Here is a 21,736-nt window from a genome sequence, read left to right on the forward strand (position 1 = left end):
TACATTTATTTCATGGCTAGCTGCCCAAACAGACCTTTGCACATCTATAGTACCTTGTCGTATTCAGAATTAAAAGCATATGTGTCTACAGGAAGTCTTTTTTTTTTTAGCTCATACTTGCAATGTACACTTGGTAGTTGGGCTGGATCAAAGTAAACAAACAAACCGCACTGAAGTTCATTTGGAGGAGACCACCTCCTCCAAAGGGTCTTGGTGCGGTTGTTTTTGTTGGCACCTGAGTGCGATTACTGTGTTCACACATACGCAAGCGAACCACACCAATGGGGAAAATTCACCAGTGACCACAGACCAGCAATACAAGTGACATCACACCAATGACCAAATGACCACTGGCATGGATGTAATTCTGTGTGGTTGACTCTCTCTCTCTCTGTTAGCTTGTAATGGACTGCCTACCTGTCCAGGATGTGTCCCACCTCTTGACCCATGACAGCTGTCAGAGGCTGTTTACTTTTTGCAACCTACTTTTAGTCTATTGTTATTTGTTGTGAAACTTCAAATTGAACTGAGCTATATTTTGAACAATATTTTTCTGGATGCACACATGTCAACCCACGCTAATGATGTCAAGATCAAAGCTCGGAAAGTTCCAATTCAAATGCCAGATGCTTATCTTAAAAATAACCATCTTTATCTTAAAAAGCATCTTTATCTTAAAAATCCGTATTGCATGACTGAAAAATGAAGCAACTCAAATACTAAAAGACAAAACAAAAACTGGAGCTGCAAGCCATAGCAATGGTCGAGCAGAGCTATGGCTCAGGTGTCATGCACACTTGGGGTGCAACGATACACAAAATTCACGGTTCGATATTTTTTTGATACAAAAGAATGTTCATGCTTTTTTAATTTGTCATTTATTAAAATTACAAGTATATATTTTAACTCAAAAGTACCGTTTTTAAATTTAATGTTGCTGAAACAACAAAGTAATAAAAAAAAAAAATCTATCTGATGGAGAAATCACTCATCTTTGGAAAAGAGAGTTTATTACAGAGAAATGGCTCTTTCCAAAATAAAAGCTATACTATGCGCTTCTTCTGGGCTATATTCTCAGCAGCATATTAAACATATCAGGTCCCCATAAGGAGAATCATGTGCTAACGGCTGTCTAAATGACTCGGGTAAAGTTTGTAGCATGCGTGCTTGTTGTTTTTGTCTGCTTCCACTTGTCTTTGCACTAGGATGATGTCGGCGTAAATGTGCCGTCATATTCGTTGTGTTCCCACTAGTGCTGTCAGCGTTAATCTGAAATGACGTTAACGCCACAACACGGCAAATCTCTGTTAAAGAACTACCGCGGATCGCCCCGTGCGTGGGGCTGGACGACCAACACCATAACAAGCTAACTGCGCTAACGCACTAGTTCCCAGCAATCTAATTGAGCATTGCGTGGCACATCCGACATGCTGTTTTACTTTTGTCCATGACGCGCTTACCTTCAGGGTCATACGTCACATGAAAACCAAAATAGTTCCAAACACCAGATCTGAATGAGGGTGGGGGAGGTTCAATTTTCCATGTTGCAAGGAGAGCTTAACTTCTGTCTCACTAGCTTGCCCTGCGCTCAGTGAATCTGCGTTGCATCCCTAATTATCACCTACAGTATATTTCTTGTTGCTACTAGGTGGCACTATGACTCTGACAAAATATTGACACATACACACCTTCACATTTGGAATCTGAAAAACCTATACTTGAGACATAAAATTTCGGATACTGCCAAAAATGACCCAACTACCGCCATTACCACATCCTTTCATTCAAAATTTAACAACACTGAGATCTTTAAATTGAACTCCCCAAAGATCATGTTGATTAAATTAAATCTCCGGGAGGATTTTGTTATAGTACAAGGCCTGAGAATGGCAAAAATGTTGGCAGCATTACAAAATTTAAATCAAAATGGCTAACTTCCTGTCGGGTTTAGAGTATAGCTCCAAGAGACTTTTTTTTCCAACCTTAAGACATTACATAAGGCTGCTGAATCTCAGAGACCTTGATTAAACTAATATATATATTTTTATATTGTAGGTGGCACTATGGAACCAGTTTGCAAAACCCAGAAAAAGCCACCATAAATTTTTAAAGCCATACACTCCCTGAGGGTGTGTGCTAAGTTTCATGACTTTTTAAGCTTTCCAATCCTCTCCACAACAACTTCTTTTTTCATGGCAAATCGCCATACCACCAGGGTCTGATGTTAAATAAAAATTCAGAACTTTCACACTGAAGCGCTGCAACTATAGTTAACTATTATCATAGTCATTTGTTCTGGACTGGACCGTTATCACACTACTATGAGATTTGGGCCTGATTGGATAATGTACATGTGAATGATAGCAACTTAAAATTTCATGGCTGAATGGTCAAAATTTAACATTGTGCATTGGACACACTCTTCAATAAAAACAGAAAACTTTCCCAATTTAGATTGATTAACTTAAGCTGATAAAATCACGGGGCCTTGGGATTATTTTGTACATTGGCATTTGTTTACTAAATTTCATGTAGCTCGAACTATGTGTAGGTTATATTCTAGAGCAGTGCTCCCCAGCCCCTGCGCCACAGACCGGCACCGGTCGTTTGGTACTGCGCAGCGAGAGTTGAGGCTCAGGTGTAAAATGAATGTTTTTCAGGGTTTTTATCAGTTTTTAGCGTCATTTTTAAAAATAAAAAATCATTTTTATCGTTAAATCTGTTTCCCTGGTTCTTTCCCCTTGTGTTATGAATAAATCTTCTCTTTTTTTGTTGTTGCATTTATCCGCGACATTTTAAAGGCCGGTCCATGAAAATATTGTCAGACATAAGCCGGTCCGTGGCACAAAAAGGGTTTGGGACCATTGTTCTAGAGTCATTGCACAAAGCCCATTTCCAAAACCAATGAAAGATGTAAAATTTCACCAGACCTGATGTGAACTTTTATGAGTTTCTAAACATGGTTAGGCAATCTAAAAGGTGATGAGTTATCCCATTGATGTTTAACCCCACACACTGCACTACAAACTGTCATCAAGACAGCAGTTTTATATCTGAGTGTGTGTACAGTAAACATATAGTATCATCACATTTAGTCAAACTCAACATGTCACATACAATTTACATTAAATTTAAAGTTGAAATTGAACATTAGAATTGGTCAATTATCGGAATTAATACAATATTTATGAAGTAATTTTACATATGCAAAAGAGTTACTTGTGCTTCCTAAATACTGGCTGGCAGTACCAGGGAGTGTTATAAAATGATAATTTGGCGCCCTCTAGTGATAGAACCTGAACTTGCATGTTGACATAAAGTGAATCCAGCGGTGGGGAACCCCAGGCCTCAAGGGCTGGTGTCCTGCAGGTTTTAGATCTAACCCTGGGTCAACACACCTGAAACAAATAAATTACCAGGCCTCCAGAGAACTTCAAGACACGTTGAGGATGTAATTTAGCCATATAAATCAGGACACATCTAAAACCTGCAGGACATCTGTCCTTGAGGCCTGGAGTTCCCCCAGCCTGCATTATAAAGAGCAAGGTTCTGGAATATTACACATTCAATTATTTATTTATTTATTTATTTCAATTTTTAAGTAATTTATGACACATTTCATTAATTAATTATATACGTAATTAATTAATTATTGGCACATTTAATTGTGGGTTTTTTTTCAAATTTTAATTAATTATTGACACATTTAATACATTATTTAATGATGTATTTATTTAATTCAATTTTTCATTTCTGGCCCTCCATACTGGAAATTTATGGAGCATAGTTATAAAAGGTCCTCTGCTAACTGCCGCTGACAAAATAACATCAGCACAAAAAGGAGCTTCAGGGCAAGGGTTTCTATGGCTGAGCAGCACCTGTAGGCTGTGTCCACATATAGATAATATAGTGGCTAAATATTATTATTAATGCACAGAAAGAAAATTAAATTCAGTTTAAAATTGCACATGCGCTTGTATATGATAAATAATCACGTTCCAATATTGTCTATGGCTGAAGTGCTGTGGTTTCTAAACGCTTCCACTTTGCAATATTACATCTTATGGCTGGTTGCGAAATGTCTAGGAGGGAAGATTTAATAGACTGACATGTTGCAATGATGACACCTTATTACAGCACCATGGTTAAATGTAGCAACCTCTTTAAAATAACCTTTACAAGTTGTGTAAAAACAGAATGCATGGACTACGCTCTTCCTCACATCAATGGGAAAGATTCCAAGATAAAACATCTATACATTTATATATTCAGATTTGGGCATTTATTTCACTGGCATTAATAATTATATTGTTATTCCACCAATCCATCCATTTATTTTTATATATTTAGGGTTTCCAGCGGGCTGGTGCCTATCGCTGTTATCATAGGGTGAAAGGTGGGGTATGCCAGGTCACCAGTCTATTCTCACATTCACACCTATGGCCAATTTAGAACTGGAGTCCATGCATATCTTTGGACTGCTGGTTGCTGGTGCATCTGGAATGAACCCATGAAAGCAGGTGGAGAACATGCACTGGCAGGCGGATTAAACGCCCTGTTTTGTTTTCTCTTTTCTTTTCTTTTCTTTTCTTTTCTTTTCTTTTCTTTTCTTTTCAGGAAGAGGCTTTTCATTTTCACAGTATAGTTTTAGTCTACCGTAGTGTGATGTGAAAGTAGCTCAGTATGTAAGAATTTTTCTGGATGCACACGTCTGTATAAACACCCACACTAATGATGTCAAAAACAAGGCATGGAAAGTTCCAGTGCTTATCGCTCATAAAATCAGTATCGCATGACTGAAAAATGAAGAAAACTCAAATACTAGGAAAAAAAAGGGCAGTTCATGTGTGATAATGACTTGATATGGGGAATTTTGACATAGCTTTGTATCATGAAGGTGGTCCCGAGCAACTGAAACTCTAGATGTGTCAATAACCGCACTACATGAAATTCCCGATTTAGGCTCTCTTTTAAACAATGTTGCTGTTTAACCCCACTACAAACTGTCAACAAGACAACAGTTCTATATGTGAATAAGTTTACAGTTACTTTAAGTGCAATATTACCTGCCAATCATTTTCATAAAAAACTATCAAGTAGCACAATTTTATCTTCCAACTCAAGTTGTACTTCAATGTATTGTTGTGTTCTTTTCGCCACAAAATTATACGTAGTTTAAACATGATTTTCACTTGGTTGCACGGTCGGTTTGAAGTTTGGTGACTTCATAGTTTCGTGCAAACATCTGCCCACCTGTGGCTGAAGATGAATTACAATCAGTGCCATGATGTACTTTTTGATAGAGCCAGTAAAGGGCGCCAAAGTACTACTGTTTGGATTTAATGTGAATCAACCTCTATGTTCAGGAGTAACATCATTACAAGCACCGATATTAATATTCGCCTTAACCCCGAAGAAAATGATTTAGTTCGCCGAAACAGTGTAGTGAGAAAAAATAAAGTGAGCCGTAGCCTTTCACTTCTTGTCACAGCTTCAGCCAAATGATGGTGCCAGGCACATGACTCAGTGGCTGTGTGACTTATTTACAGTAACACAACAGAATAGCAGAAGTTTAGAACAACTGAATATCTGTTCTCAAGATCTAGCCTTTTTTTCTTTTAGTATTAATCCGCTATTATTTATTCATTTTGCTTTGCAAAACCAAAATCTTCTTATTCCGGCTGCTCCCTTTAGGGGTCGCTACAGTGGAGCTCTAGCTGAGATCCTCCTCTGCAACACCAAACCGAAGGGAGACAAGCCATGCCTCCCTTCACTAAACCTCCCCTGTTGTGTTTTCCTCTTACCTGTGTATCCACCATCTCTCCTTTTCACATTTCCACACCATCTAACCGAGCCTGTCGAACTTTATCAACCTGTGTGTGTATATGTAGTAGTCAGTCTTTTTCTAATGGATGTTTATTTTTTGCTTTTAAACCACTTTAGCTTCAGACACACACTCAAGCTCTCCTTTTCACACAGCGTGTTTAATCTATGTCTCCAAACGCGTCAGTTCCTACAGCTATTTAATGGTGAATCACATTCACCGTAGGCTGCGCCTTTCAGTTTCAGTTTCCTTACCAGCTAACGTAGAAGTCTTTTTTCTTAAATCTGATGAGTGTTTAGTCCAATTACTGGCTGCTACACCGCCGAACAGACATCGGGAAAGGTTTATTCCTGCAGGCCTACCTTTGATGACTGCAGCTCTGTCAAGGCCACGTGCTGCCAAAATAACTGGTTTATCCAAACTGCTGCTTGAGGCTTCGGACGAGGACCTTTGTGATGACTTTGTCTGTTGATGACTCTTACGGTGACAAACTGTTTGTGCATCAAAGCTGGAACACGTCTCACGTGTAAGCTAAACCTTCCTGCAGCTTTGAAGTCACAGCTACGTGGTTTTGCTTTGTCTTTCAGCCTGATAGATGTGAAACCTTATGAAGACTCCTTTGATCTTCCTCAGTCTGATTTTTTTTTTTAGATGAGTCCATTGCTGAAGTGATCTGTCTTACAAGTACTGAAGGGTAAATTAAGACATAAGCACATAAATAACCTCATTATGATTTGGGGAAATGCTCTTGTTTGAGTCTGATTGCTACAGGGGTGTGTGTTATTTCTTTTAACCAATCTGGACACTGCTGTGTAACTATGAGATCAAACTTTATTTGATTGCCTTCCTTACTCTATTAAAAACAAAACCCCCTGCAGTTTACTGAATATCAAGCGTGTGGCCAGAGCCGTGTGTTAACCCCTTGAAATAAGTGTCTCTGTATTTGTTCTTGTCTGGTGTGTAAAACAGGCAAAACTTAAATTACCTGCCCCCCACACTCGAGAAACGTATATCATTACTGTGCCAAAAAGGTGATCCACTGCCAAAAAGTGATTTCCGGTATTTACCAAAAACTGATTGCCTGTATTTAGAATGCTATAAATGAATTGTTGGCCTATAATATGTGAAGCATATGCCAAATGTATCCCTATAATAATTCATAATAATTCATAATATCAATTCATCTTGAGCCACAAACAGCATTCCTGTCACAGGGTAGGAGCCGCAATCAAACTTATATACAGTCACACCCCTGGCAAATTTTGACTTAAAGTTACTTTTATTCAACCAGCAAGTTTTGTTTTGGGGTTTTTGTTTGTTTTTTTTTACTGGAAATTACACAGGCGTCTCCCCAAAAAATAATAAGACAATGTACAAAAAGCATCATTGTGGAAAAAATATTTCTCAGCTTTTATTTATATTTTAGCAAAAAGTGTCATGTCCAGAATTATTCATACCATTCTCAATAATCAGTTGAAAAGCCTTTATTGGCATTACAGCAATCAAACGCTTCCTATAATTGGAGACCAGCTTTTTGCGTGTTTCCACAGGTATTTTTGCCCATTCATCTTTAGCAATGAGCTGCAAATCTTTCAGGTTGAAGGGTCTTCTTGCCATCACCCTGATCTTTGGCTCCCTTCACAGAATCTCAATTGGATTCAAGTCAGGACTCTGGCTGGGTCACTGCAAAACATTTATGTTTTTGTCTGCTAACCATTTCTTCACCACTTTTGCTGTGTGTTCTGGGTTGATGTCACGCTGAAATGTCCACTGGTGCCCAAGGCCAAGTTTCTCCGCAGACTGCCTGATTTTGTTGTTGCGAATCTTCATGTATTGCTCTTTTTGCATAGTGCCGTTTACTGTGATTAGGTTCCATGGTCCATTGGCTGAAAAACACCCCAAACGCATTAGGTTACCACCACCGTGTTTAACAGTGGGGATGGTGTTCTTAGGGTTGAAGGCTTCTCCTTTTTTACGCCAAATGAAGGAAACATCATTGTGACCAACCAATTCAATTTTTGTTTCATCTGACGTAGGCTGCCGGGGATTCCCATGCATTGAGTTTTTCCTTTCCAGTCACCTTTCTCACTCACTATGTGTTAATAGACCTCGCTGCATTGAATCATATCTGTTATTAACCTCTGTCTCTCTTCCACAGCATGTCTTTTATCCTGTCTTCCTTCTCTCACCCCAACCGGTCGCGGTAGATGGCCGCCCCTCCCTGAGCCTGGTTCTGCCGGAGGTTTCTTCCTTCCTTTTCCTTCCCACTGTCGCCAAAGTGCTTGCTCATAGGGGGTCATATGATTGTTGGGTTTTTCTCTGTATCGATGAAGCGCCTTGAAGCGACTTTTGTTGTGATTTGGCGCTATATAAATAAAATTGAATTGAATTGAATTGACCATAACACAGAAGACCACAAGTCTTCTTCTTTGTCCAGATGAGCATTTGCAAAGGCCAAGCAAGCTTTTGTGTGCCTTATCTGGAGAAGTGGCGCCCTCTGTGGAACACAGCAGTGTGCAGTGTCCGTTGGACTGTCTGCCTTGAGACATTGCCACCAGCAGAGCCCAGATTCACCAGGATGGCCTTGGTGGTGATCCTTGGATTCTTTTTCACCTCTCTCACTATCCTCCTGGCCAGCACAGGTGTCACTTTTGGCTTCTGACCACGTCCTCTGAGATTTTCCACAGTGCAGAACATTTTGCTTTTTTTTAATAATACTTTGCACTGTAGCCACTGGAACTTGAAAACATTTAGATATGGCCTTGTAGCCCTTTCCTGACTTGTGAGCAGCCACATTGTGCAGCCGCAGGTCCTCACTGAGTTCCTTTGTCTTAGCCATGTCTGTCCACAAACCAACTGCAGAGAGCTGCTGTTTTTCACCTGTTGAGTTGATTAAAACAGTGATTCTCAATTAACCAGGGTACTTAGGATGCTTTAGAACAGCTTGGACTATTTGGAATGATATAGAACTTTGGATTTTCCCAGAGACTGTGACAGTTTGTGAAGCATATGAATAATTCTGGACATGACACTTTTTGCTCAAATGTAAATAAAAGCTAGGAAATTTTTTCCCCCCATAATAATGCCTCTTGTACATCATCTTATTATCTTTTGGGCGACACCTGTGTCATTTCCAGTCAACAAAAAAAAAAAAAAAAAAATGCTGGTTGCATAAAAGTAACTTTAAGTTAAAATTTGAATAATTATGAGCGTGACTGTATCCTTTATTTACCCAGTTAAATAAAGTCTTGTTGACATCAAAAATGTAGTTTTGAAATGTCCAAGACATTAACAGAGATTGCAGCTAATATAACATCATAATTATGTAAAGATATTTTAAGTGACCAAAAGGGACTGGATTGATTATAGTGAAGGTACAATAGCGCAGTCATAAAGATACCTCTTTCATAATTTCTTTATTTTATATAGAAATTTATTTATAAATCCTGTTCACTATAGTCTATTTACTAATATAAGTAGACAAAACACATATTAAAAAAACACATTAAAACAATTGAAATCACTTTTTGCCCGGCTTACACACATTATTCTAACACAGGTGCGACCTGGCCCTCAGAAGTTTAGGAGATAAATATCCTGAAATATCCAGAGAGGCACCAGCTTGTTCAAAATGTCTGTAAGGACATTCATCAGGGACGGTGTGTGAATCTCTTTTGTGTCATGGTGGTCGATAACCATGTTTTTAATCCCAAATTAGAGAATGATACTCAGATGAGGGGAAAATTCCAAGAATTTCCAGGGGGATGAAGGTCATTAATCTGATGCTCTTCTAACCTTATAGTTGGTCTTTAGCATGTAACATCATTTGAATCAGATGTTGTACACCATAGGACGTGTTTCAGCATCTTTATCTACAGTACTATTGTTTTCACTTTTGCACGGGTCTTGTGATGTCTGCCTTTTGCGACAGGGGGTGCTGCAGACCCCCGCCTCCCTCCTTTTTGGGTTCTTGCATGTGGCACTAAAAATATGATGAAGTGTGCAATTTGAAAAAGGTTCTTAGGCTTTGGAAACAGGGGCAGTTGGCAACACAAATGGTAAGGCGGCGAATTGAAGCTTTAATGAAGTGATGCATCAGGCAGCAATTACTCACACATTTAAATTCACTTCATGAATAAGATCTCAGTTTTTTTAAAATTTGTTTTTATCACTATGATCATGGGTTTTGGAGCATCACCCTAACGTATGAGACTTATACATTAAAAAAAGAAACTCAAAATCACACCTTTGCGTATTTGTTAAACGTACCACTCCAAAACCATGCCCACTACAATAAAAACTCGACTCATCTCAAGACTCTGGAACTGCAGAGAACAGTGAGGTTGATGGTGATAACGTGAGAAGGTCGGTGTGATGCTTTGCATTCCATCTGAAACTCAGTCGGATACTCAGTGTTATCAAGTGGGCAGAGCTTGGTTGGAAAAAGGTGATGACAATGGGTATTTTCCTATTTAATCATTAAAACAAACCTCAGTATTTAGAGTCCTTGTTACTTGCATAAATACATCTCAACGTACAGTTGAGTTGGCTCCTAAAATATTTCTATATTGACCAGAATTCTTTCCTTACTTCACATCAGCTTTGGTAAAACCTTTGGCACAGAGAGTGTAACTTCGATCCTTTGATCTCTTGCACTTATTTGGAAAACACTACCACCGTCACTACTAGTATGCATAAGAAAAGTAGAACAGAGCGACAGTGCGCGAGAATTCATAATAGCAAAAAATAAACCAGAGACTCTGTATGGGTGGCAAATAAATTTTTAATCTTTCTAGTCATCTACTTGACTTTAATTTTCAACATGTTTGTGTCAGCCTCTTTGGTGGATCTAAAAGCCACAGGGGATGTTTTGCTCAGGCAGAGAGTAACCGCTTATCGCTTAGCTTGATCGTGTGATTGAGTTATACATATATCTATATATATATATATACACAACACTCTTTTGCCACATACTATCTAATCTAGTTGTCAGACGTATAAGGTTGCGATTAAGTCTTACCGAGGAACTCATTTTAATGTGTGTTTTTGTTTAGCAACTTTTTACGCAAAGTTACAAAAGCTTAAACGTAAGGATTTCAGTTGCAGGGCCACCACAGTGAAATGTGTGTACAATAAAGATTGTGCAGTAATGCAATCATTTGGATTTGTTTTATAAAGTGCAGCAATTATATTCCTGTCTTCAGAGGTTTAGAGGGCTTTGGAGGCAAAAGCGAGACTTAGTATAGAGTATTGCTTTCAACAGCCAGTATCGAGATGATTATAAACAGTGAATATTGGAACAAGATGAAACCACAAGCCTAGACCAAGGCTTCACCAGACGGATTTATACCGATGAGTTAACGCTGAACACCTTCACAGCAGTGGTTTGAATAACGCTTTCTAGATAACTCTGTACAGCTGCAGCTGGAGGTGAGGCCTCAGCAAAGTAGAACAGACGTGGTTCACTAAATGACGCTGAATTTGTTTAGCACAGCAAAAGAAACACAATTAAATGCACTTCACTTGCTCAACTGTAGACTTTAAGGACTGCACAGTGCATGAAAAATATGTTTCATTTTTGCTCTTACTGATCATTAAAGACTGTGAAAACAGTAACTGCTGAGATAGTTTAATCCAAATTATGATGTTTTAAAGGATTAGTCAGGTCTCATTCACAGTTGTACAAGTGTCTTTTAAGCACAAAGTCTTTCACATAAATCAGGATGCACGCATGCACGACCCTCGTGATAGTCTCACAGGAAGGAAACACGTCAACCCTGTTTCAGTTTTGTCCCTTCATTTGTGCCCAAGCTGCATTTTCTCACATCTACTAACATGTGTGTTTGTGGTGTACAGAAAAAGAACAGAGCAATGAGGGTGCTAAACTGAAAAAAAAAAAAAAAAGTTGCAAAAATGCAAGTACAGATGCAGCGTGGTCTCTAAATCATCTATGAAACGATTAGCAGGAAAAGGAGCTTTTAATGACTGGCTGGTTTTCAGGCTCCTTTTCAGATTTAACTGAAAGCTTTAAAGAAAATCTCCTGAAGTGTTAAACTGATGCTGAATCTGAGTGGAACATATGGAAATGAGGGTCATTATCAGTAGTAAATTCAGGTTGGTGTCTTCATGTGAATACTTTCCAGTGGTCATACTCAAAACTCATGTAGGTGTTCCTCATAAGACAGACTCCTCACACACCAGATGTCAAATGGAAATACTTTATTTATTAACAAATGTTTGCGCTTTCGTCTCCTGTTGAAAGAAAATAGGAGTATATACTTTATCTGTATATACTTTTAAACTTAAGTATAACAACATTAGTTTTATAGACAAATATTTAGATCAAAACCAAAATAAATACTTAGAAAATGCTGAAATTAAATCAGAACTTTAGTGTCAAGTGACTCCCCCATTATCAACAAAACACACAATACTTCTTTCTGCATGTGGTTAATTTAATGTCACTGCCTTTTTTAAGGTGCCATTCACGAGAATGTGCACTATTTCCCTGTTTTTACCTTCAAAGATCATATTATGCAGAGTGCAGTTATTGTGTATGATAGAAATAACATTCGATATATCAGTCAAGTAAAGTAATAAGTTTCACTTCTGCCTGAGTTGTTTACATTCAGTTGCGTACAATTTCAACATAGGACACAATGCCCAACACCCCGGATTCTTTAGATTTTGTATAGACCAAAGAAGTTGCCATGATGCGAGTGACTAAGATGTCCTGGGTGGGATACATTCACATAAACTCTGTCATATTTTTTCAAGAGCTCGACCGAGCCAAGGTAACTCTCTGTGGTCCACGAGTAGCTCGTCTGCTGAGGGCAGAAGCCCCCCCTGTGGGCTTTCATCAAAGTCAGAGGTTGGGTATGTGTTGCTCTCCTCACAAACACAGTGTGATCAAATGCGGACGGACGTGAGCATTGCTTAAAGATCAACTCAACCCGTGAGTAAATGTGGTAGAATCCGGTCTCATTGACCTGCAGAGCACCATCTGCAGTGAGATAAGCCACTGCTCCGGAGATGAATGCCCGACTCGTCCTTGAATCCCATCTTAAAGTCATGGGGTGTTCTGTTTTCTCAATTCGCCCTGCCAAACAAAAGATCTGATGTTAACAAATGTGCAGTTTGTAACAATCAAAGAGCATGGCTTAAATTTAAAAAAGACTTACCTATCACATGTGCTGCAGATCTTTTGCTTTTGTCCTGACCATTAAGGCCAGATTCATCAAGACCTGAAACAACACACAGATTAGAGTCACATCATCTTTTCTTATTCTTTAATGGGAAAAAAAAAAAGCTGTGTGATGAGAGAGGCCTACCAATTTGCTTCTGGGGTACACTAAACTCAGCCGCAGGTTGGTTCACCTTCAGTAAAACAAAAGTGACATAGAAGTCTCAATACCACATCATAGACGCTGTGTCTCAGTGCTTATTTCTAAAACTCGCAGAGAGAGGATATCCTGTCTCACTGGACTGGTGACCACAGATGGAACAATGAAGCCCTTGGTATGCCTTTTAAATGTCAAGGCACAGCTAAAGAATAACACATCTGTAAACAGTGCCAAACCGAAGTTAATTAATTAGTAAACTTTGCTGGTCTGCTAAACTTTCCAACTACTCTTCCATTCTCCCACCTTACACCTACCCATCACTCCCCCTCTATGCATGGGTGACAGTAGTCACCTTTTTCACTTTTGGTGCGTGTCACCAATTAACACATCTGAAAAACCAAAACCGAACATAAAGGAATGTTATTAAAATTATGTCTTTGCAAATGTTACTTACTCCCCTGCTTTGTTAAGAGTCATCACATCATTACTGTATCTCTTTCTTGATTGCACTAATCATTAGCTTATTAACTCACTGTAAGATCGTTGGATTTGTTCATTCTTATGAATTTTCCATGTTAGTCCTTACCTCTCCATCACTGTTCCTCAGTTGGTCCTCTAGCCTGGAAATCTTAAAGGCTTCAAATCCCAGGGCTGCAAACACGAGCAGAAACAGAAAGAGCACGACCAATGCAAGCCCGGGGCTGATTCCCATGCAGCCCTTACTCTTCCCACGGCTCTTCATTCTCTCCTGGGCAGGCGGGAAGGACCAGCAGGGTATAAGACTTGGAGGCTGAGCAGAATCCTGCTGTCTTCCTCCTCCTCCTCCATCCACAAGAAACATTTGTGGAAATGGATAGTTCTGCTCAAAGTTCACGGTGCAGGCCATACCACTGATCTGTGATGTGTGACAGATATGTGCATCTATGTCCTCTGCAAAAAGGAGGTGTGTGCTTCTGTCTGAGCACCTCTGACTTAAAAGAAGCTGTCAAGGCATTCACCACCCACAACCCTCCCACGCATTGAAGAGAGCATGTCATTTTACATGAAAATTTTAACCACTGCTTATTTCCTCTGGGTTGTTTTGTGTTCGTTTGTGTTTTTCAAAATATTGCCATGTAACTTTTTATTTAAACATTATCAAATAATTTGGTTTTTCTATGCTTCATAGGTCAACTATATGAGTGTACTGTGCAACTAAGTCTGAGAAGAAAGGAAGTTAGAGGTTTCAATTGACCCTCACCTCACTAACCACCTTACAAGTCACTTGAGACATGAAACTTTTTCACAAATTCCACAAAAGGAAAGATTGAGCAACTGCAATCACCTGCACTGGATGTTAGAAAAGTGTAAAAAGTCTAGCTGCCCAGTTGACATAGTTCTGAACTTCTTTACTGGCCTTTCTGGTTTGACAAACTGAAACTTGAAATTTGAACCAGAGAGAGATGTCGCACAAATCCGAATCGTTTTAGAGAATAAACACGTCATTATCAAATGGTATTTTTCCTTTGATTTACTCTTAATGAGACACAGTCTGTTAGTAAACAGTGATACAGCAGTTTCAATAGCACACAGAGTATTCTTGGTGGGATGATTGTGCTGCCACATAAAAGAACGCACATCTCTGCACTGGCTTTCCTGCCGTCTGCTTGTGAAGACTTGACAGCAACGATACTTCAGAGGTGAGACTCAACCCCAACCAATACCTCAGAGATGGGCTTCCAGGAAAGCTGAACACACACCGCTTCCCTCCCTGCTCAGTGCATTGTTAATAGCGTTGTGGTCTTACTGACATTTTGGGTTGGTTTCCTAGGATATGGAGCAAATGCGCCTGCCATCTCATAGTTGTGGGTGCAGCAGTTTCCATTACCTATTATCTTTCAATCACAAAATTCTGCTTACAAGCACAAGTAACCCCTATTAGTGGGCTCTTGGGACAAAAAAAAGTGTCTTTCGAGTTTCGACCTTGCAGCTGAGAGAGCTGCAAGGCATTTAGAACTGCATCGAAGCAAACGATTTACATCAGCTGTGAATTTAACTAATAACGCCCATTGTCTAGATTCTGTAGTCTTTATCTTTTTTTGGTATTGGTATATTTTAATCAGTTCGGTGCAAGTCCTCAGTCCTGTCCACAACCGTTTCATTTTTCCAAGTTCATGCAGAGACAGTGGGAACTCCACCATAAAGTGTGCAATAGGTTCGAAGTAAAATGGCAACTACGTCACACTTAACCATAAATTGCACAGACTGCATTTAGTCTACAAGCTGATGTATCTGTTTCCCAGAAGTGTCATGCTGAAAGCGGTCCTCGCAGCAACAGTAGCAACAGCTTTAGCAGCAAAGAATGGGTTAGGTGGGAGGGTGGGGTTTTGGGGTCTAACCAGGCCGTCTACGCGGCTGCTCCAGTTAATATAACCTGAAAGAGAAGACTAAAATGAATCACTGAATCAGCAAGTGACTCTATCAATTAGTTGGCTTCTCACACATTCTTCTTCTGTTGCATAATGGAAGTCGATGTGGTCAGGATGACTGACTTTGCTCAGAAGTGCCTGAAAATGACAATGAACTTCTCTACCTGAAATCAACGACATTACTCATCCTCTTTGGAAACATGCAATTTCCTTACACAGCAGGTTTTGTAACTTTGTCCTAAATTACTTCATAGTTTTCATAAATGAAGCTATTGTTATGACATTATATGACAACAGACATTTATATGCTAATATAAACTTTGGATGGATGTGCTAAATGAACACAGGAGATGAAAGAGTTTTCAATAAACCATTGTATTATAAAATATGTAATATAAAAAACAAGTTATGTGTCAGAGTCATCATCAGAAGAAGAATAACAGTCTAGTCCCAAGACATGACCAGTCCTTTCCTCCATTGTCTCAATGTTGGATGACTTCCCAGGTATCCTCCCTGCTGCTCCACAGTTTGAGTTATTCTCTTGGAAGGCAGCTTTCTGCCCAACAGTCTCTGATACCCCATCTTTGCTTTTCTCTGAATATATTTGTCTTGATAGGGAATTATTAAGATTTGGCAAGCCACACTGCAGGATCCTGGCAAGACTCTGCGTTTGAGAGGAACTAGGCTGAACTGGTGTTCCTCTGAATGAAGCAGCAGCCACTGCCAGCCGAGTTTGATCAAAAGAAAGCGGCTGGTCCTGAACTGCGCACATGGCCTTTGAGGTTTCAGAGACCAGCTTAGTGGGTGCAAAACATCCTGCCATTCTGCTAATAAAGCCACTTTCATTTTGCTGACTGCCATCGTTTTGTGAGTCACAGGTCCGAGGGTTTTTAACTGTAAATAAAAGTGAACACACGTGAGATATACGTATGACCAATACCACTGTCTTAAAGCAACAACAAAACACACAATGTTAATTTCACAGGATAACAATTTGTGTTAAAAATGATTATGTTTTAATATAAATTTTTTACGCTACATCTGGCAATTTAAAAATTGTGTTGTTACTGATATAACTGTTTGTTCTAATTTTTATATTATTATTTTTTTTCCAGGTGGTCTCAAAAATATTATAGAATATTTTACTGAGTATCAATATGAGAGATTGAAATGCATTATGTAGCATGAACGTAATGATGCATTAACCTTCTCTTTCATGGCGTGCATTTTTAATTTCTCTTTGCTATTTGGGCTGATTGGGACCTGATGAAAAAAAAAAACAAAGAACTGACTTTTTACCCGACTTTGCTCTACAAGGGCCTGATATCCACATGAGGACATTTGTTTTAAAATTTAATAGAACAGTGGCAGCATAATGTCCTTGTAGAGCCAAATTTAGTACTGTGGTCTAGACCAGCAGTCCCCAACCCCCGGGCCTCGGACCGGTACCGGTCCGTGAGTCGTTTGGTACCGGGCCGTGAGAGTTGAGGCTCAGGTGTGAAATGTATGGTTTTCAGGGTTTTTATCGGTTTTCAGCGTTATTTTGTTATCGTTTTGATCGTTAACTCGGATTTCCTGGGTCTTTTCACGTGTGTTATGAATAAATCTTCTTTTTTTCGGTACCGGTACTAGTTTTATTTTGTTGTATTTATCCGCGACACATTAAAGACCGGTCCGTGAAAATATTGTCGGGCATAAACCGGTCCGTGGTGCAAAAAAGGTTGGAGACCGCTGGTCTAGACAACCCAAAATGTGATGTCCACATATGTGGACACCAGGTCCTAGGAGGTTAATATTTACAAGGTAAACACCTTAGTCAAATGTAATGTCAGCTCAAAATAAAAAATAAAAAAGATGTATATGCTAACTCACAGATTCTATATTGTTTAGTAAAGTCTTGTTACAAGGCCTTGTATTACAGTTGTGGTCTGCAGTTTCCATCCAGTCATCATGAGCATGAATGTAAGGATAGTTGTAGGCTCTTCATGATTTCCTTGAATTGTTTTTTTTTTCCAGAGAAGAATAATTATGTAACATGAAAATTAAATGACTTTAAAAAAACAGGAATTGGGCGCAGAAGTTTAAATTATCACTTATTCTAATTATTATTATTATTATTTTTATTGAATTTCTCTAATTCACACAAGATCAAAATTTAGGATGAAATATATAATTTGATAACTCTAGCTGGATGTTTTACCACTGTTCTTGGCAAAATTACTAGAGTTCATTTAAATCGGTTATTTTCATGTCACAGACCTGGTTATTCAATAGGATTGAGGCTGTGGCTTTGGCAAAGCCATTCCAGGATCTAAACACATCAAAAAACATGTGGACACTTGTGTCCATGTTTCAACCATTTGGCTGTTAAACTGAAGGGAAGTTGTAGAAGTTGAATGTAGTCCCCTTTCATTATATCGTCTACTTTGTGTAATGTACCTGTACCACTGACAGCAAAATGGCCCCACAGCTTCATGCTACCACCATTACCAGATTTACCTGAAGGTGCATGTACTTTTGACCCTCTGAAAAGAAAATTCAAAATAAACTCATCCTGGAAAAAGAACTGTTCAAAGAAATCATGAAAAATTGCCATTCATGGTATTGATGGTACCATTCATTCCTCTTATTCATGCCCATGTTGAGTGTATACAAACAACTAAGTGTTTTCACCGTCAACATCTTGGAGTTTTGAAACCTGATGCCACGAGCTGGTGATGGATCTGAATGCGAAACTCAAAGAACACACTCACCAGCTCAGCTTGCCCTGGTCTATCCTGCTTTCTGAAACTAATAATGGCCATCATTTACAAATATTTTATTCAGTATGAACTAAAAGTAGCAAAGTTGTTACTTAGGAGTCACTTAAGCTTTAGCTTCACTTTTCAGACTTGGAAATTATGTATATGGTTTATCTTATTTCCACATTACACATTCAGACTGTATTTTTTGTGACATTCTAAGATGAAATATTCTCATAAGTCAAAAAGAAAAACTATTAGTTTCACTCTAAGCAGAAGATTAACTATTTACCAATTCCTGGAGAATCTTGCATATCTGCTCTTCGTTTGCAATAAGCTCGAGGAGTCCATGGCTTGTGTTTACACGATGGATCAAGAACTCGTAGTTTGGCAATGAAGCGTTTGTACTCTTTCTCTAAGGCCTCAATGTGCAGCTGAAACTCTCCTATCTTCCTCTCCGGGTAATGAGAAAGTTGTGATTGCTGGAAAAACAACAAGAACTTGGTAAAGTATAAATAAATAAATAATAAAATAAACCCAATCTTGCTTTGTTACAAACACTCACCTGTAGATAATACTCAATTTCATTCTTGATGCTGGGGATCCACTTTTTCACAGCAGCTGCTGAATTAAGAGTAGACTGTGAAAGGAAATGGCTTGATGAAATTAGCCAGTTAAGTGAATTGTGGTGACAATTTCATGACTTTTGTTTGCTTCTTCATTACCAGCTTTGGTCGACGCTCGTGAATATCTCTGAGGCGTCCCTCTGTAAAGGAAAAGAAACCAGTGTAGCCAAAGTCCATCTAGAACATAAGTGAGCCCCCCAGCGAGGTGCAATACCATCTTAGATAAAGTGCACAAAGTGCCAGTGAATATCTTCATCAAAACATGGTCAAAGGTCACAAGGAAGATATTACTAATAACATAGATAAATTAACCAACGAACAAAAAAATCCTGCTAAATATTCAGTTCAGTAGCACAAGAGTTACTTGCCTTGAGATTCTTAGCATAATGTTGCCTCTTATTAATTATTTTGTTTTCCTGCAGAATAGCCCGCAGGCCATATTTTATGTGTCTGTAATCTAGAAACATGTCTAACCACTCAGCCATCTTGGTCGACCTAAAGGCAGTTATTTGGGCAGTTATTCTGCAGCCTTATGAAAATGACCTTAAATTTCATTAGCCATCTGGGCATGAAATATTTATTTACAGATTCACTTGATGAAAATGCTTCTAGTATCATCCACCTAACTTTATAGATAGATATAGATAAAAGTTACTCCCCTCTTGTTTTATATCTGGGGAAGTTTCTGATTAAGAAGTACTTACTTGTCCCTACTGGGAAATCATCCACAATCACCTTAAAGCTTTTATGTAACAGTCGTCTTACTCTTCTTTTTTCTATTTTCTAACATAACAACAGGTAAAAATGCAAACTTATATTTTAGTTGCTTTTGTCTCTGGTTATCTCTGGGTTTCAGAAGGGATCGCTTATGGTCAGATATGCGTTTTCACGTGGGCTAAAGCCTGTGTATTAAACCAAGTGAATATGTGAGAATGAGAGACAGTGGACAAATAATGCTATGCAGTCCAGCAAAACTCCTACTTTTTGAGCTTTGGTGAGTGTGTAAACTACAAGATTTCAATGTATGTTTTTAATTGGACTAGCAGCTGAGGGTTAGCACTACTGTAGTTAACAGGCAGAGCTAGCTGCCCCCAAAGCGGCTTGTTTTTATCAACTGAATGCATATCGCACTAAACGTATTACCCGCTTACCCTCTCTCTCTTTCTGGAGCCACAGTCTGTTCAGTCTGCCCTGCTGTTTTTCCTCATTTCTCGCCATTTCCACTTCGTCCACAAAAACCGCTGCGAATAAGGAAAAACAATATCACGTGACACACAACAGCCCTCACGTGATCTCAACCAACATAACGCGAGAGTAGCAGTTAAAATCGCAAAATACATGCAATCCCTCGTAAAACCAAACCCAAAATGTTTGTCCTGTGGTTCGTTGGTAAGCGAACGAAATGAAATGTAATATATCGGTTAAAGCGTGCAAACCAAGTGCATTTCTTTTTCTTTTTATTATTATATATTATTATTATTTTTTAAATATTATTATTATTATTATATTTTTTAATGTATTACCTGCAAAGGAGCAGGAAATCCGAATATTCAAGCAGAATCTGTGTAGAAAATAGTGTACATAACAATCGCCCCTGTTACAGATTTATTACATGCAAAGTTGTTAGACATGATTAGATATATTTTGTGTCGGATAATTATTAAAAAAACAGACATTACTTAAAAATATCTAATAATACTTAAGTAGCTTAAAAAAGTTCGGGCGATTTAAAATATAATTAAGCTACTTAAATGTAGAATTGCACTTTTCATAATCACAGACGTTATACATATTCTTAAATGGAAATTATTCATTCATATATGTGCATATCAATTTAATGCAGCCGCTGATTAGTTTACTTACTCATATACTGATGAGTAAATGTATCTATAACAATTAAATTGACATATCTGCAACAAAATGTAAACAATCATTTATACTGTTTATTTTATTTCAAGCAACTAAGACGTTCAAATGAATTATATGGAGTAGAAAGAACAACATTTTCATCCAAAATATCGTTAGCTTCATAGCATAAGTGCCTAAGTCATTTTTTGGTCAAATTGAGATTTTTGCCTAACTTTACTCCCCTACCACTGCTGCATCATCCTGTCCGTCTGAAACACAAAACACAAAAAAATGACTTAGGCACTTATGCTATGAAGCTAACGATATAGAACAGGAAAAGTAACAAAAAGCCCCTTTAAAAAAAGACAGTAGCGCAACATTGAAATACTAATATAAATTACATTAAACCTGTACTTCAGTAAGGTATTTGAGTAAATGTATGTTAAGTTACATTCCTAATCGCTGTCATTGATATCCAGTGACGTTTACCACTGTAAGATTAACAGCACTCTAGTCCAGCCTAGTCAAGCCCAACAACTACTGGCAATATTTGGGTAACAAAATACTTCCTCAAACATATTCTTTAAATTTGTTATTTACATATTTCTTCACAAGCCTTGACATGATAACAGTCTAGCCTATGGGTGTGCAATCTGCTCCATATATGGTGGCCTCCATAATGTTTAGGATAAAGTCACATTTCTATAGTTTTGCCTCTGAAGTGCAGATTTTCAAATGTAATTCAAGGGTTTTTACATAAATCGTGCATGAACCAGAATTACAGCCATTTTTAAAAACAGTCCCCCATTTTCAGAGGCTCAAAATGAATAGGAAAATTGACTGACCAAGAGGTTTCATGGTCAAGTGAAACCTGTTTCACTGTTATTTCATGACAAACAAAGCAGACATACATCTCAGCAACACCAAAAGGCCAGAAAGATCACAG

At 38.5% G+C, this 21,736-nt stretch overlaps 2 protein-coding genes across 2 annotated transcripts; both read right to left on the bottom strand.

Moving 5' to 3' along the window:
- Positions 1-12,028: 12,028 nt before the first annotated feature.
- Positions 12,029-15,830, bottom strand: faslg (Fas ligand (TNF superfamily, member 6)). Its single transcript, XM_005923212.3, has 4 exons — positions 13,754-15,830; positions 13,156-13,201; positions 13,006-13,068; positions 12,029-12,923 (listed from the first exon to the last, which is right to left on the bottom strand). Exons 1-4 carry the CDS (start codon positions 14,051-14,053, stop codon positions 12,505-12,507), a joined length of 828 nt encoding a protein of 275 aa, XP_005923274.1. The 5' UTR covers positions 14,054-15,830; the 3' UTR covers positions 12,029-12,504.
- Positions 15,831-15,931: 101 nt separating this feature from the next.
- si:dkey-86e18.1 (uncharacterized protein LOC557342 homolog) lies at positions 15,932-20,230 on the bottom strand. The gene is made up of 5 exons (XM_005923213.3): positions 20,094-20,230; positions 19,042-19,082; positions 18,882-18,956; positions 18,609-18,798; positions 15,932-16,469 (listed from the first exon to the last, which is right to left on the bottom strand). Exons 1-5 carry the CDS (start codon positions 20,158-20,160, stop codon positions 15,982-15,984), a joined length of 861 nt encoding a protein of 286 aa, XP_005923275.1. The 5' UTR covers positions 20,161-20,230; the 3' UTR covers positions 15,932-15,981.
- Between the last annotated feature and the right edge of the window lie 1,506 nt (positions 20,231-21,736).

Source organism: Haplochromis burtoni, unplaced genomic scaffold, assembly GCF_018398535.1.
Source record: "Haplochromis burtoni strain Fernald_Lab_line unplaced genomic scaffold, NCSU_Asbu1 Contig_65, whole genome shotgun sequence".
NCBI lineage: Eukaryota > Metazoa > Chordata > Actinopteri > Cichliformes > Cichlidae > Haplochromis > Haplochromis burtoni.

Excerpts from the sequence above, each read along its gene's own strand:
- faslg (XM_005923212.3), bottom strand. The coding sequence starts at position 14,053 with ATGGCCTGCACCGTGAACTTTGAGCAGAACTATCCATTTCCACAAATG. Across the intron at positions 13,069-13,155 it reads TGTACCCCAGAAGCAAATTG|GTCTTGATGAATCTGGCCTT; the intron begins GTAGGCCTCTCT and ends GTGTTGTTTCAG. Across the intron at positions 12,924-13,005 it reads ATCTGCAGCACATGTGATAG|GGCGAATTGAGAAAACAGAA; the intron begins GTAAGTCTTTTT and ends TTTGTTTGGCAG.
- si:dkey-86e18.1 (XM_005923213.3), bottom strand. The coding sequence starts at position 20,160 with ATGGCGAGAAATGAGGAAAAACAGCAGGGCAGACTGAACAGACTGTGG. Across the intron at positions 19,083-20,093 it reads GCTCCAGAAAGAGAGAGAGG|AGGGACGCCTCAGAGATATT; the intron begins GTAAGCGGGTAA and ends TTTCCTTTACAG. Across the intron at positions 16,470-18,608 it reads GCAAGATTCTCCAGGAATTG|TTAAAAACCCTCGGACCTGT; the intron begins GTAAATAGTTAA and ends TTTTATTTACAG.